At 36.4% G+C, this 15,115-nt stretch overlaps 1 protein-coding gene across 2 annotated transcripts; it reads right to left on the bottom strand.

The window, feature by feature from the left end:
• Window positions 1–7,291: 7,291 nt before the first annotated feature.
• Window positions 7,292–8,970, bottom strand: LOC145116185 (uncharacterized). Of its 2 annotated transcripts, XM_079052540.1 has the most exons (3): window positions 8,725–8,970; window positions 8,502–8,548; window positions 7,292–8,407 (listed from the first exon to the last, which is right to left on the bottom strand). In XM_079052540.1, exon 3 carries the CDS (start codon window positions 8,385–8,387, stop codon window positions 7,425–7,427), a length of 963 nt encoding a protein of 320 aa, XP_078908666.1. In that variant the 5' UTR covers window positions 8,388–8,407; window positions 8,502–8,548; window positions 8,725–8,970; the 3' UTR covers window positions 7,292–7,424. The 2 variants fall into 2 exon arrangements, with proteins under 2 accessions (XP_078908666.1, XP_078908667.1); XM_079052541.1 differs by lacking the exon at window positions 8,725–8,970 and having other exon boundaries at window positions 8,502–8,694.
• Window positions 8,971–15,115: the final 6,145 nt, after the last annotated feature.

Below are 15,115 nucleotides of genomic sequence, written 5' to 3'. Positions count from 1 at the left end.
TAGGGTTTTCTATACCCTTTATTTGGCTTGAAAGGTTGAGTAGGTTGTCCCTTTGAGTGTTAGACTCTGGATCTGGACCTCTAGAGGTCCAGAGGGCCTTATCCATTCTGCTTTATGTGGGTTCATGGAGGGAATGAGACTATGTTGCCATTTTAGAAGCCATTTCACCAAGGAAAGCCTTGGGAGCGTTGCATGAATGTCAAGACTGAATCTTTACGTGATTATCGTGTTTGGGAAGGTCAGATCTATAGGTTAGAGAAGAATATCTGACCTCAGAAGGTCATTTGAGTGTTGTCATGGAAGCAACTCGCCGAGTTCATAAGTGGACTCGACGAGTCGAGTCGGGGTTGCCCCGCGATTCGTGACAGGCTTAACCCGTCGAGTGAGGGGATGACTCGACGTGCCAAGTGAGGCTAGAAGGATTCTGAGGACACGCATGGACTCGCTGAGTCGCCCATGTGCACTCGACGAGTCGGGTCAAAGTTTGACCGTGGACTTCAGTTGACCTTAGGGTTTTGGTCAAGCTGATTCAGGGGAGTTCAGGGAGGGGTAGGATGGCCTTCTACCCAATATTTAGAGACGAGGCTATGAGAGAGTATTGATCAAGAATGTTATTATGTTAATAGGAGGAGGGTAGGTCGGGCTATCGAGCACGAGAGGTTATCCGACATCGTACGAGGTGAGTCTTCTCACTATACTGTACCTAGAGTGGTACCTATGTGTGACCGAAAGGTCTTATATGCTATGAGATGTATGTGTTGTATACTGTTATATGATATTGAAGTGTTATGTATGTTATGAATGCTAAGGACCGGAAGGTCATTATGATATGGACCGGAAGGTCAAGATGATATGGACCGGAAGGTCATTACGGGTAGGACCGGAAGGTCTACCAGGGTTGTGGGACGGAAGTCCTCTAAGACACAGTGACCAGAAGGTCTTATAGCCTTGAGTGGCGTATGTGCGTATGTGGTATTTTGGGGAACTCACTAAGCATTTATGCTTACAGTTGATGTGTTATGTGTTTCAGGTACTAGCGAGGATCGTGGGAAGGCGCCGGCATGATCCGTACACACTCATGGAGTTTATGTTTTGAGATTCTGGGATATGTTTTTGTTATGATAACATTGGATACATTATGTTTGACATCATCTTATGAATAAAAGTATGTTTTAAAAATGAAAAATTGTTTTGGAAATTTACGTTGTTACACAAATTCCATCGTTATTCATCTTTTGCAAAAGAATTTCAGCTTTTCGGAACGGATTCCTTCCCCAGCAAAATCACTTTTGTCTTGTAGTGTTACTTGCGGTGGGATTTAGATGACATGGGGGAGTTCACAGTAGGTGAGACGAGGAGATACATTGACGAAATGATCCTTACGGATACGACTACTAGCAGGAGATGGTGTAAAGCGATCCCGTGGAAAGTAACCGTGTTCATGTGTCGATTAGTCCAGGATATGCTACCGGATCGTTGGAATCTATCAAGAAAGGGGATGAAGTTACATTCTATTACTTCTAATGTGTTTAATTTCGGAGTGGAATCTAATGAACATCTTTTTTTATGTGTGGAAATTGGTAGCTAAGTGATGTGATATTTCGTTCCCGAACTCAATTTCAATAATAGAATGACTTTACTTGATTGATGATGTGACATTCAATAATGAAAAAAGAGAGGATGGACGTTATGGTGATAGTGACATGTCAGATATTTTGAAAGTTTCATAACGATAGTGTCTTTGAATCTCCTTCAATGCGGAAAGATAGTATTTTGGATAGTATTATTTTATTTATGTTTTCTTAGTTTAAGTTTAGAAGGCCTATAACTATTTTTTGGAATGAATGTTTAAAAAACACTCTATAAAGCAGTTATTTCTAATTATGATAAAGTGTTAAGGCAAAAGTTAAATAAAGAAAAGTTTGGTGGTTGTTAGCAAAATTTGATGAAAAATGGGAAGCCAGAAACCGCTAGAATGGATACGCATGGAACCGATTTCCATCTAGAAATCTTGCCTAAATTTTGATACCAAAATATGTATCAATGAATTTTTCTTTCACAAAATCGTCCCCAAACCCTAACAAACCCGAAAAAATCAACATGAAAGGGCAGTGTAGAGAAGATTTCACTAAAAACATTTTCGGGTTTTCTTCCACGTACGACTGAGGTATGCATTCATCGCCAAACATATAATAAATCAATGATTACATATAGCTTGTATGTATCTGAGTTCCCGTCTCTTAATTCAACCAGAAAATTCATTATTTAATAACTTTCAAATTTTGAGTTTGAGGTATTATAGGTTGAATCTTTATTTTGTATCGTGTGTGAAATTTGTATAGCCACACATCCACATATTTATGATTCATTTTCAAGTGTAAGAATGGCTAAGACGAGGAGTATGACTAGGAACGAAAATGATAATGCATCGAACAAGAAGAGATATGAGACTAGTTGGGCAGATATTAACCATGATGTGCTTTTTTTCGTTATGATGCAACTGAGAGTTGTTGATTTTGTTGAATTTAGTGGAGTTTGCAAGTCATGGAGGTCACTCGCACTTTCTAACCGGAGCAAGTTTATAGCATCAAGACCACCTATATCCATACGTATCTTTATTGACGATGATGAGAGTGACTACTGCTGCTACCTAAAGCTAGGACTTTAAGGGAAAACGTTCCAAACAATCATTCCTCATTCGGGTGGCAAGAACTATGTTGGATTAACTTATGGTTACTTGGTCTTTCTTGGGAGGAAAACCTGAGATTTCTTGCTTGTGAATCCTATCACAAGGAATGAACTTCATTTACGTATTATCCCCTTTTTAGAGAGTTATAATCCACGATTAATCAAGGTTATCCTTTTCTTTTCACCTTTAATATCTGGGTTGGTGTTTGTTGTGCTATTTAGATTCACCAAGAAAATATTGTTTTGTGCAGCGGGTACTACACAAGCATGGAATCATGTTACCTCCACTTTCAACCTCTCTAATTTATGTGCTTTTCTAGGGGAAGATATCTTCCCGGACAATGCACGTGGTTTATTTGAAATGAGACTGGATCCCAACCCCAAATTGATATTACTCGAAACCAAGAATAATCTAAAACTGAACTTGTGTAATGCATTTTAACGCTTGGGTGAAAGCTTTTATATGGTTTCACATGTAAGATATCCATACGAGGTTCTCGAGGAACTAGATGATGGTGGAAAGACAATAGAAGAATATGGTTTCACTGCCAACTCAAAGTATGGTTTTGCTATTGAAGTAGAGGCACGGGCATGGGTTGACACTCGGTCACAATATGAGATAGATACTACTGATAAAAGTTGAAAGGCGGGTTCTTTGCTACAAACATGTGGTACTTTCTCCATGATGTTTAATCTCATAAATGATTAATTACTTTTTTAGTACTCTTATCTTGGTTTGCATCTTGCATATGTTCAACATATTCAAGATGTTAGAGACCCGACTTAATTTGGTGGATGGTTTTGCAATTTATTTATTCACTCACCTTTATATGCGATTTTGATGTCTTTTTCTGATTTTGGGCTTTGGGATTTGGTTTCTACACTATATTGTTACGTTTGGTTTGTTGGATAAATACTTGATTCTTTTTTTCATCAAATTGTGGGGTTTGCATCACCCAAGCTAAAATTAAATTGTGTATCCTTTCTTGAAATTAAGTATCATATGCACCTATGCAAGATTAACTTGTTTCATATGGTTACCCATATCTAATTAATATATAGACTTCTACATGTGGTTATCCCACAAATTTAGCAATTTTCTTAATAGTAGACTTATAAGGATCGACAAGCACATTAGACCCCGTGATTCCCATTAGAATAGGGACAAGGGATGTAGATGTTGGCAGTCGTGTCTTCAAGAGCGAATGTGTTGTATATACGACCTTCGACGGTGACTGGCATATATTATTCACATAATTTACTACTTATTATTCACATGGTTTCTTCAATTCATAACGCACCACTTGTAACATGTTAAAATTCAGAATTTTCATGTTTATGTGTATCAATTTATCAAGATACATTATCATTTTCATTCATCTAACAACTTGCTCAAATGGGGTTTTGGTTTAAAATTTCCCAATTTACCATATTAGAATTTACAAGCTTAATCTTGCTATTTCATGGTAGAAACCATGTCTACTATGCTCAATTATTCATTACCGTCAAGATTACAACTCATGTACAAGATATAAAAACATGGTTTGCATATCCCCTTCCAATTCATCATAATATGAATTACATGGTGTAATTTTTATCTTCCACTATTGGAAACATGTTTATTCTTAAATCATCATCTTATTTCAAGACTTCTTACATATTAATAAGTTTCAACATCTAGGGTTTATGAGAAATCCTCCAATAAAGAAAAGAACGCTACAAGGAAGAACCCACCTTCAATGCAAGTGAATGAACCTTGATTCTTCTTTCTTTTTTTTTTCTTTTTTTTCTCTGAAATTTCTTGTTTCTAGCTTCAAATCACGCCCAAGGACACAAAATCGTCCTTCCCGTGCTCTCTGTGAATGATTGATTTGGGACATAATGGTCTAAACTAAGATTACAAACATATTAGTTTTTGTTCGTCCAAGTTACACGATTGTGTAAAAAAACACGACCAATGTTTTTCCCTCGGGTGCCAAATTTATGCAACATACTTTAACCAGCTTACGTACAATATTTTCCAAATTTCAAACGGTTATATCTTTCTCAAACAAACTTCATTTTAGTCGGTTGTTTAACTCATGTGTTATATACCGTCATGATTACATTTCAAAATTAAAATTTAATCATTTTGAGTCTATTACATACTTCTTTCATGGTGCCAAACATCGACTATCAACTAACAGTTTATTGGTTCCAAATATGCAAATCCTCCAAAACAATACGACTTTTTAGAGTATTATTTTACTAGCATGAGCATATATATATATATATATATATATATATATATATATATATATATATATATATATATATATATATATATATATATATATATATATATAAAAGTTATTATTACAAAACCAACTCTTTTAAAAGGGTAAGTACACCCGAGTTACTACTACAACTTTAAAAATGGGGTACATGTTACATGAATAACATGAAGCAAATAGTTTAAACATCATTTGGTTCTACTGTGCAATTCGGTTTCGGTTTTTTCCGACAGTTTCCATGTAAGATTCTTTACGAACTAAGGTGTTGTTTGTTTTTTATTAGGCAAAACGTCTGTTGTGTACGGATCACATCTGTATACCTCTGCAATAGAAGATGTGGACCAAACGCTTGCAGTCTTTAAAGAAGAAGACTGTTTGTTTTTTAACATCTGCATGATGCTAGAATAAACTAAAATTTAATTAAACTGATTTTTTTTTAAACTTAAAAGAGTTTTTCAATAATTTTATGACTTTATTATAAATAATTAACAAATATAGATAAATTTTATGTATTATATATTGTATAATAAGTGAAAATAAAATGGTACAAACTAATGTATATATTTCATAAAAACCATCAAACTTTAGCTGCAAAGTTATACATAAACATTGTAATTAAGGATAAAATAATTTAACACATAAAATTGATGGGAATAAATTTTGATTTTAAATAAAAATTTTCAAAATTACATTTTACTTTTTCAACTAAATCAATTAAAAACTGACCATGAATATTTTAATATATATATATATATATATATATATATATATATATATATATATATGATAATGCATTAAATAATGTTTTATAAATTTGACACAAAAAATGTAAGACAATATTATGATTTTATTCATATCTATATGAAGAGCTCTAACGACCATTATTGCAATTAAATATTTATTCATAAATTTGTCACAAAGGTCGTGATTGTGTCGTCAAACCTTCTTTCTTTTAGTATAGTATTACTTTTTTTTTTTTCAAATTGTTTATCGTAGATAAAGGTGGAATAAATCTAAGTTTTAAAAAAACAAAGATATATGTGTTTTTTAGGCTAAAAGATGTCTGCTAAGGATTGAAGACTCTAGTTCACATCTACGCCATGTAAAGGACGCACAAACCTTTTTTAGGTCTACAGTCTTCAAAAAAATAAACAGTCTGCCAAGCCTAATCTCCGTGCGTGGTCGGCCAAAAAGGTCCACAAACAAAAAACAAACAACACCTAAAAATAAGGCCCTAGTTATACAACTACCAAAATCGCCCTGCAACTTTCTTTTTATTACAAACAGGGCCTTACACTTTTAATTCTTAAAACTTGGCTTCTATCTTTATTTTATATCAAAATGTTCCCAATAATTTTAGCAACTTAACATATTATCTTTAACTTAACAAATAGCTTGACAAAGAGATATCCCTCAAATTTACTTACAAATAACTAACACCTGCTTACAAGGGGGGTCGAGACATCATGGCTTTTGGTTTTTCATTAGGCTATATGGAGTGCACATCAGCTTCTTACGCATAAAGATGTGCCACATCAGCTAACAAATGCAACCACTAACTTCTTACAAGATATAGGAAATGGTGTTTGGATGCAGGTTAGTTAGGAAGAAAGAGAGATAGAAGGGGAGAAGTAGAGTGAGAAAGAGAAAGGGAGGAAGGAGAGAGATCATGAGCTTCCGCAGTAGGAGTCACCAGCCATTACAATGGATTAGGTTGGGGATGGTGTTTGGAGAAAACTCACACGTGACTTGGCCTTGCCATGTCACCTAACACGTGGGAATTTAACCCACTCTGCATAGCCTTACCATAGGTGCATATATTGTTCAACATACTATATGGTAGTGAGTCTTTTGTCCATGGATGATATATTCATTCCCAGCACAACCTCAAATCCTATGCCTATGCCTGGGACGAAATCCCATGTATCATTGATGTTAAGATAAAAGATCTAGGAAAACTAGATACAATTCTTGGTGTTAAAAATGTAATATCTCATAATCAGTCTCTTTATATTAAGAAAATACCAAGTTTCAATACTCGAAAAAAAAGGAATTTAATTCTCCTTTTGATCATGCTCAATAATGAAAGTAGACAATCTCATTTAATGGGAAGAGGCTACCCAATTTGATCTAATTCTAAAATGATGAAAATAATACATTTAGAATTACTATATCAATTGGTGCCACCATTCTCAATAACATTTTCTTCTCAGCTGAAAAGACCAGCAAAAAGTCCTTCTTTGGCATAAAAACATTCCAATGTGTTACACATAACGCATTAGCTAAAATTTAGAGCAATGAACACCAACCCAAATAGAAAAGAGATAAAATTCATAGTATGTTGTGCCACCTGTCGATGTACTACAGGTAACCATCTTTAAAAAGTTCAAACACATGAGAATTCAAAATGAAAAAGATAAATAGTGCTAACAAGTTATCATCGCCTATATATGAGATTATCATTCAAACAATTTTGGGGTATACCATATGTTGCCAAATAAATAACTTGCTTTTTCCTTGTTTAGCAGCAGCAATACGCTTCAACTTGTTGTTACTGGATGATGCTTTTCTTGAACTTTTACATAACACCCATTTCATTTCCTCAAAATCTAGTTTGTGGTATTCGTAATGACCTACCACTGGCAAATATCTGCTCACATAAAGGCTTTCACCCGAGCAATAAAACTGCTGAAGTTTGGGAAAGTTAGGAAAATTCTTGGTTTCAAGTATCGATAATTTAGGCTCAGGATTAATTGTCAGTTCACATAAATGACCAGAGTTGTCTATGGCATACATCTTTCCATTGAAAGCAATTAAATCAACAATAGGAGAAGTTGATGAGACATGATTCCATTCGCCTTGACCCGATATAGAATACCATATATTGGCAGATCCATCTGTCATAACAAACACCCACCCGGATTTTGAAGGTGAAAAGACAAGAAAACCCCTGATATTTGCTGGATCATCACTTACTGAAGAAGGGATATTAGGGAAATGAACTCCGTGCCTTGTGACAGGATCAAGAAGCCAGAAATCATGAGTTTTACTCCCGAATAAGATCAAGTGTCCACCAGTAAAACCAACACATGTCCTCCCACCAGAATGAGGAAGAATTGAATTGAAGCTTCTTCCTTCAGTATTTATATCATCAAGGTAATAGTTGTAGTCTTCTTCATTAGACTCAGTACAGATAGACATGCAAATGATTGGTCTGGACTCCATAAACTTGGTTTTGTAAGAAAGTGCAAATGACCTCCATGACTTACAAACTCCACTGAATGCAGGAAAATCAACAACTCCCAGTTGCATCATAACTGTAAAAAGCAATTCATGGTTAAGATCTGACCAAGGTGATGGATCATTATTGTCACAAGTCTTGAAACTCTTCTTGCTAGATGCTTCTTGATTCTCGCTTTCAGTCATACTCCTTGTCTAAGCAATTGCTACAGTTGAAAAAGTGACATGGATAATTGGGTGTTTGGTAAAATTAATGCAAATTCTTGATATAAAATTTGTTTTAAGCACTGAAAAAAGTACCTCTTATACAAATAACTTCAGATTGTGTAAAAGCAGCTATAACGGAACTACAATAACAAAGAACATATTCCAGTGATGAGTTTCTGGTCTTTTGTTGTACATATAAACAAAGGAGTGAAACAGAATATGATGAAACTCAATCAGGCCATGGGAAAACAAAAGCCATTTTCCAACTTATAACATAATGAGTATTTTGGAGGTATTAGATGATTAGAATACATACATAAACCTTGATTTATTCTAAGTTTCGCGATGAACGCATGCCTCGATCGTGGCTGAAAACTCAAAAGTGTATCTTTGCCAATTTGGTAATTTGCCCCCTACTGCTGCCCTTCCACGCCGATTTCTTCAAATTGTTTTAGGGTTTTAAAACGATTATATGTGAGCAACAAATTCATTGATCCGGATTATATTTGCATTTTGCCGTAAATTTGCGTAACTGCCCCAAAATCTCCTCATCAACTTTTGCCGCCCCCCCCCCTTCCCAATTTTTTTTTATATTTTATACTTTATATTTTATACAAGCACTGTTGTTTTAAACCTTTTATGCATTATTGATGAGAATTCTGAATTCCTACAAAAACAAAAGTAATTTACATAAATGTCTATCTCGTTTGGTTCAATCTGCATAGTGGACTCGGTAATGGCAATATGCCTCGCCAAACTATACCCCTATGTCTGGCATGTAGACCTGACAATGGGGCGGGTTTGGAGCGAATCGACCTTGATCCAAACCCTTTTAACAAATTTCAAAATCATACCGCTCCATAACCCATAAGGTTTTGAATAATCAAAATCATACCCTTATCCACGAAATCAACGGATATCCAAACCCGTCCCGTAACCCATAGGCTTTTTGGATTATCAAACACATTTTACTTAATTTATAAAATAATATTTCTTAAATAAAACAAATGTTGATTTAGAAAACACATTACGTACTCGAGGACTTCCGATTGGAATTAAAAATCACTATTGTAGTAACTTCTGGTTTATTTTTTACTGTCAATTGTAGTGATAGAGAATAACAATGACAAACTATCTTCAGTTGATGAATGAATTTATTGATTTATGAATGAAATATGATGATTGCTTGATGAAATATAAATGAAATGACATCATAATTCTTAGTAGAAGACTAAAAGTCTAGAAGTTGACTGCTTGATTCTTATGTATAAACAGTTTGGACTTTGGCATTTTCCCTTTGGACTTTCGATTGGAATTAAAATTAAACTTTAAACAATATAAAATATAAACCAATAATTCAAAAATTATACGGGGCGGGTTATAATCGGAGCGGATTAGTGATGATCCATACCCAACCCTTTTAATAAAAGGGTTAGCGGGTATGGGTCGTCAACGGCTAAACAAATAAAAAATTATGCTCCAAACCCATATAATTCTTAAGGGTTTGCATCGGATCAGGGTCAAAACCCGCTTCATTGCCAGGCCTACTGGCATGTCGAGATTTTGAGCCCAACTCGGTAGTTTGTTCTCACGTCTCTCTCTCTGAGTCTATTCTCTTAACTCTATTTATTTTCTGATTTTTTTTATTTTTTTATATTCAATATAAATACCTACTAAATATACCATTTTATTCCAAACCAATATTTTATTTCTCTAATTTTCATTTAAATGTCTTCTTGATCTTTGGGAACCAGTGACGAATTTAGAATAAAAAACTACGTGGTTCCTTATATAATTAGAGTTTCTCCAACCACAAGCATAAAATGGTCATTATTTAACATTGCGAATTTAGTATTTGATTCCAACCAACTTATAATATGGTGTTTTTTAGAGGCTTTTACATTTCGCCTTTATATTTGGTGTTAAAAACGAATCAACACAAAATTGGTGTGACTTTTAAAGGTTGATTGGAGTAAAATTGACATTTAAAATGGTATTTTAGAGGTGTATTGGAGTTGGCCTTATAACGAAAAAAAAATATGAGTAAACAATACTAGCGCGAGTCGAATCGTATGCCCTAAAACAGTTAAACATAATTTTAAACATAATTTCAATTTCAGTAGCTATAATAAAGTTCTTCCAAATGGACCTTATCAAGGAGCATAACCAAGAGGAGATATCGCAGTGTTGCACGCGGATAGAGCCTTCATCGTTAGTCATTTCTGTTTCCTTTTTCTACTTTTTTAATATATTTTTATAATTTTAATGGATTTGGCTATCACATTTTAAATATATTAAAGAATTAACATATTTTAAATAGATTAGAATAAAAATATAGGCTCATACATTTTTATACATTTTTTTTTGTCAAAGTGTATAAAGACATAAGGTAAGTCCTAGTAAATTTTTAAGACAGTTCTTTAAATTGTTTTTTTTTCCTACACTATTATTAAAAAGACCAGGTGGGTCCTAGGACCCACCTTCATATAGGATAGATGTGTCCCTGGTGGGAACACACTACACCATTAACCCCTTGTGGCGATGTCAATTTTTGACGACAGTTCATCGGCACTAAGTCATCGGCATAGTCCTGTTGGGATATGTCAAAATCGTCGTCGGCATAGGTGTCTTCGGAATAGGTTCCTCCTATTCCGACGACATTTAGTCGGTATATGTTTCGTCAAGAATATTTTTGAAAAAAATACAGTTTTATTAATTACTTGTGGCGACGACTTGTTGTCACGATAGGTTACATCTATAGCGACGACATGTCGTCGGGATAGGTACCAGCTATAACGATGACTTATAGTCGCCACATAGTTTTCATAGTTGTCGATCAAATACCTATAGTGACGACCTGTCATCGGGATAGCCACTAAGTTTTTTTATTATTTTTTTTTATAGTTTTTACGGATTATGTACATTACCATTCCTGCATTTATAACAATTCCAAACACTTTGCAGCATATATCAATTGAGATACAATAACTAGCTATCATTGTTCAATTCAAACCATCAAATTTAAGTTTAATATTACAATAAGTACTTAACATTGTTCAAAATAACACAAAGCATTAAACATAATTATCTTCTTCTTCTTCTTCTTCTTATTCTTCTTCTTCTTCTTCTTCTTTTTCGTCTTCTTCCATCCTCTCGGGCTATATATTTTGTTGAGAGTTACTTCCTTGTGTGTTGATTTGAATAGAACAATAGGAAATGGTGGTGGTTGGAAGTTAGGAAAACATGCCTCCAATGATACATTATATTATTGCAAGTATTCTTGTATTTGTTGTGCATCGAATTGGGATTGAGATTTGGATTGAGATTGGGATGATGCGGAAGTGGAAGCTCGTTCATTTGGAATTAGACCAAAGTTGGCGGTTGGGTGTCCTACCCACTCCACGAGCATGCCCGCGTCTCGTCTCGAGGGCACGTGCAAGACATTCTTCCTCATCTACTTCTTGGCCTTCCCCGACCTAGCTTTGTATTTTCTCATATTTGTCTTGGATTTTCTCTTAAAATAAAGAAAACAATAAACATACGATAATTAAAACAATAACAATATACCTTAAACAAAAAAATTATAAGTAATAATAGTAACATATTTAAACAACATATTCATTTCGTTTATCACTTACCCAATCTTCTTGTGCTCGACTTGTACACCAACCCAAGCCTTCTTGTAGCGAATTTGTCTCCAACCTTCAATATATTGCGGCTTCAGTCCCATTTGTTCTTATAATAAGTCAAAAACCATAAATATATTTATACAAGTGTTAATAATAACTTTAAATAATACTAATATTGTAACATACATAAAAATCATGCCAAATTTAAACTTTTTAAAACATTTCAAAACCATTAATTATTACAAACTAGTTTTCAAAATAGTATAGTGTCAGAGTATCCCAGAATCAAATCATAAAACATAAGGATGTGTACAGTCACACCTTCGCCTTCCCGCAATCATCAGAAGTACCTGAAACAAAATCAACAACTGTAAGCCCGAAGCTTAGTGAGTTCCCCCAAAATACCAACGACATACCATCATAATCATATCATATAAACAAACAACATGCGTAATGAGCCATCAGCCTGACTGGAGCACCTCGCAGGCCTTCAGTCTATCTCGACCGCTCTCCGAGCCTTCAACACGTCTGGACCACCTCTCAGGGCCTTCAGCCTATCCGGACCGCTCGTCGGGCCTTCGACCTGACTAATATGCCCTCCCGGGTCTGCAGTCTATCCGGTCCGCCCAGGGTATGTTGGCCTTCTGCACAAAGTAGGTCCGCCTCAACCCGACCCCCAAATCAAACAATCATGTGCACATAAATATGATACGCTAGTATATACAACAGTCAAACCAATCTAAAAGATCACTAATCATAGCAATATTCTATAACCAGGATACAGACCTAACCAGTCACTAACATAACATTATCCTATATACCAGGATACCGACCTAACCGGTCACTAACATAACATTATCCTATATACCAGGATACCGACCCAACCAGGTCACTAAGCATATCACCATTCTAACTACCAAGATGTAAATCAATAACATATCATGCAATAAACCCGGATACAAATCCAAAAAGGGTCGACATTGGTGCCTTAGACCCTGTTGATATAGTGAGAAGAACTCACCTCACAAATGTCGAACTGCAGTGCTAAGATCAAACTCTCGAATCACAGCTATGAACTCTACCACCTATATTCATCATAGGACCACTTCCATAAATTCCCAATTTACTAAAATACCCCCAGAAGGCAAACTGGTCAACCCTTGGTGAAAGTCAAAGTCAACGGTCAAGGTCAACAGTCAATGTTGACCCAACTCGTCGAGTGCAGTTCACTGACTCATCAAGTCCTTCCAGAACTCGAGAAACCGTAAAAAACCCTAGTTGACTCACCGAGTTTCTAGACAACTCGCCGAGTCCATGCGTGTCCAAAAGTCGGAAAAACCCTAACTGACTCGTCGTGTCTTCTCACTGGCTCGCCGAGTTCATGCAGAAACCAACAACGGCTAATCTTCATCGGACTCGTCGAGTTGACATTGCAACTCATCGAGTCCCTTCAGTACATTCTCATTCAGACGTTTTTAAGCTACCCCAAAGCTCCAAAATGTAGATCTAACCTCCTAAGGCATGGTTTCCACGTAAAGTTGCAAACTTTACGTGCATGCATGGTCCTAGATGCCAAAACCAAGTTAAAGGAAATGCATAACCCAAAGAGAAGAGCCCAAGCTTGCTCAATCTGACAACTTTATGGCTATATGGACTTAGAGGAGTCCAGATATGAAGTTACAACTTCAGATCATGACCAATACCCGAAATGGTTCACATATATGCTAAAAATGACCCTAAACTTAAGCATGGAGAGATCTAGCTAGAGAGAAGTCAAGGTAACGACTTGTTACCTTCCAGATGATGCCAAGATGAAGTAGAATTCAGATCCAAAGGCTTCTCCTTCTTCCAAGCTCCTTAGACTTCATGTCCTCTCCACAAATTCACCCTCCAAGCTTCTTAACACACAAAATGGAGTAAGATCGCGATTAGGGTTTTCTGAGCTCAAGTGGGACGGTAAGGGAGGCTGGTGGAGGCTAATGACCCTTTAAATAGGGTGTAGAACCCTGGAAATTAGGGTTTCATTTTCCAGCTCCTACTCGTCAAGTCAGGACCCTCCGACTTGTCGAGTAGGTCCAATAATCCATGCGGGCTAACCTGCCTCTACATGACGATTTGGGGTAGCCAACTCGTCGAGTAGGTCCATAAACATGTACGTTAGGCTTTAAAACTTATACATGTGCTCCCCCACTTGAACTAGACTTCATCCTCGAAGTCTGCTGCGGCGAAAAAATCTGGATAGTGCTCCGGCATCTCTGCCTCCGACTCCCACGTCCACTCGGATCCCCCCCTGTTCTCTCATTGTACCTTTACCATAGGTACTTCCTTGTTTTGTAGAACCTTTAACTTCCTCTCAAGAACGACCACCGACCTCTCCACGTAATTCAGGCGCTCATCAACCTGAATATCATCTAATGACACTACCGCCTCCTCATCCGGTATACACTTTCGCAACTGCGAAACGTGAAAAGTGCTGTGAATCTGACTGAGCTCCTCTGGAAGGTCCAGTCTATACGGCACCTTACCAACCCTTGCAATGATCCTGAATGGCCCTATGTATCGGGGACCCAGTTTTCCCCTCTTCCTGAAGTGAATCACACCTTCCAGGAGGAGACCTTCAGGAGTACAATATCTGTAACATCCCAAGTTTGGAGGCTAGAGGTTGGAGGGTGCTAATTGTAAATTTAGGAAGGGACTCGACAAGTAGGCCTGTCATCTCGTCGAGTCGGAGCGGGATTTATCGCGGTTTAAGTGGCCAACTCGCAGAGTCGGAGGCTTGGACTCGACGAGTTGGTGCTGTAGGGAGAAAACCCTAATCCCGAGGGTTGCACCCTATTTAAAGGACTTTATGTCCTTCTCCCAGCCACCTAATCCCCTAGAGAATTCTAGAAACCCTAATTTTTGTGTGAGGCTTCATTATTGAGAGGATTGGAGATTGAAAGAGGAAATTGGTGAAAAGAGCATTGGGAATTGAAGGCTAGCATCAAGGGGCTTGTGTAGATCTGGAATCTACATCAGTTTGGGCACATCTCAGAGGTAAGGAGCCATTACCTTAAGCTATTTCCTTTTTGGTTCATC

The sequence above is a fragment of the Lactuca virosa genome, chromosome 5, assembly GCF_052849685.1.
Source record: "Lactuca virosa cultivar CGN04683 chromosome 5, Lactuca_virosa_CGN04683_v6, whole genome shotgun sequence".
NCBI lineage: Eukaryota > Viridiplantae > Streptophyta > Magnoliopsida > Asterales > Asteraceae > Lactuca > Lactuca virosa.
The sequence above is the reverse complement of the archived record's forward strand: the minus strand, read 5'-3'. Positions and strand labels throughout refer to the sequence as shown.

Coding starts and splice junctions, on each gene's coding strand:
- LOC145116185 (XM_079052540.1), bottom strand. CDS start 8,387: ATGACTGAAAGCGAGAATCAAGAAGCATCTAGCAAGAAGAGTTTCAAG.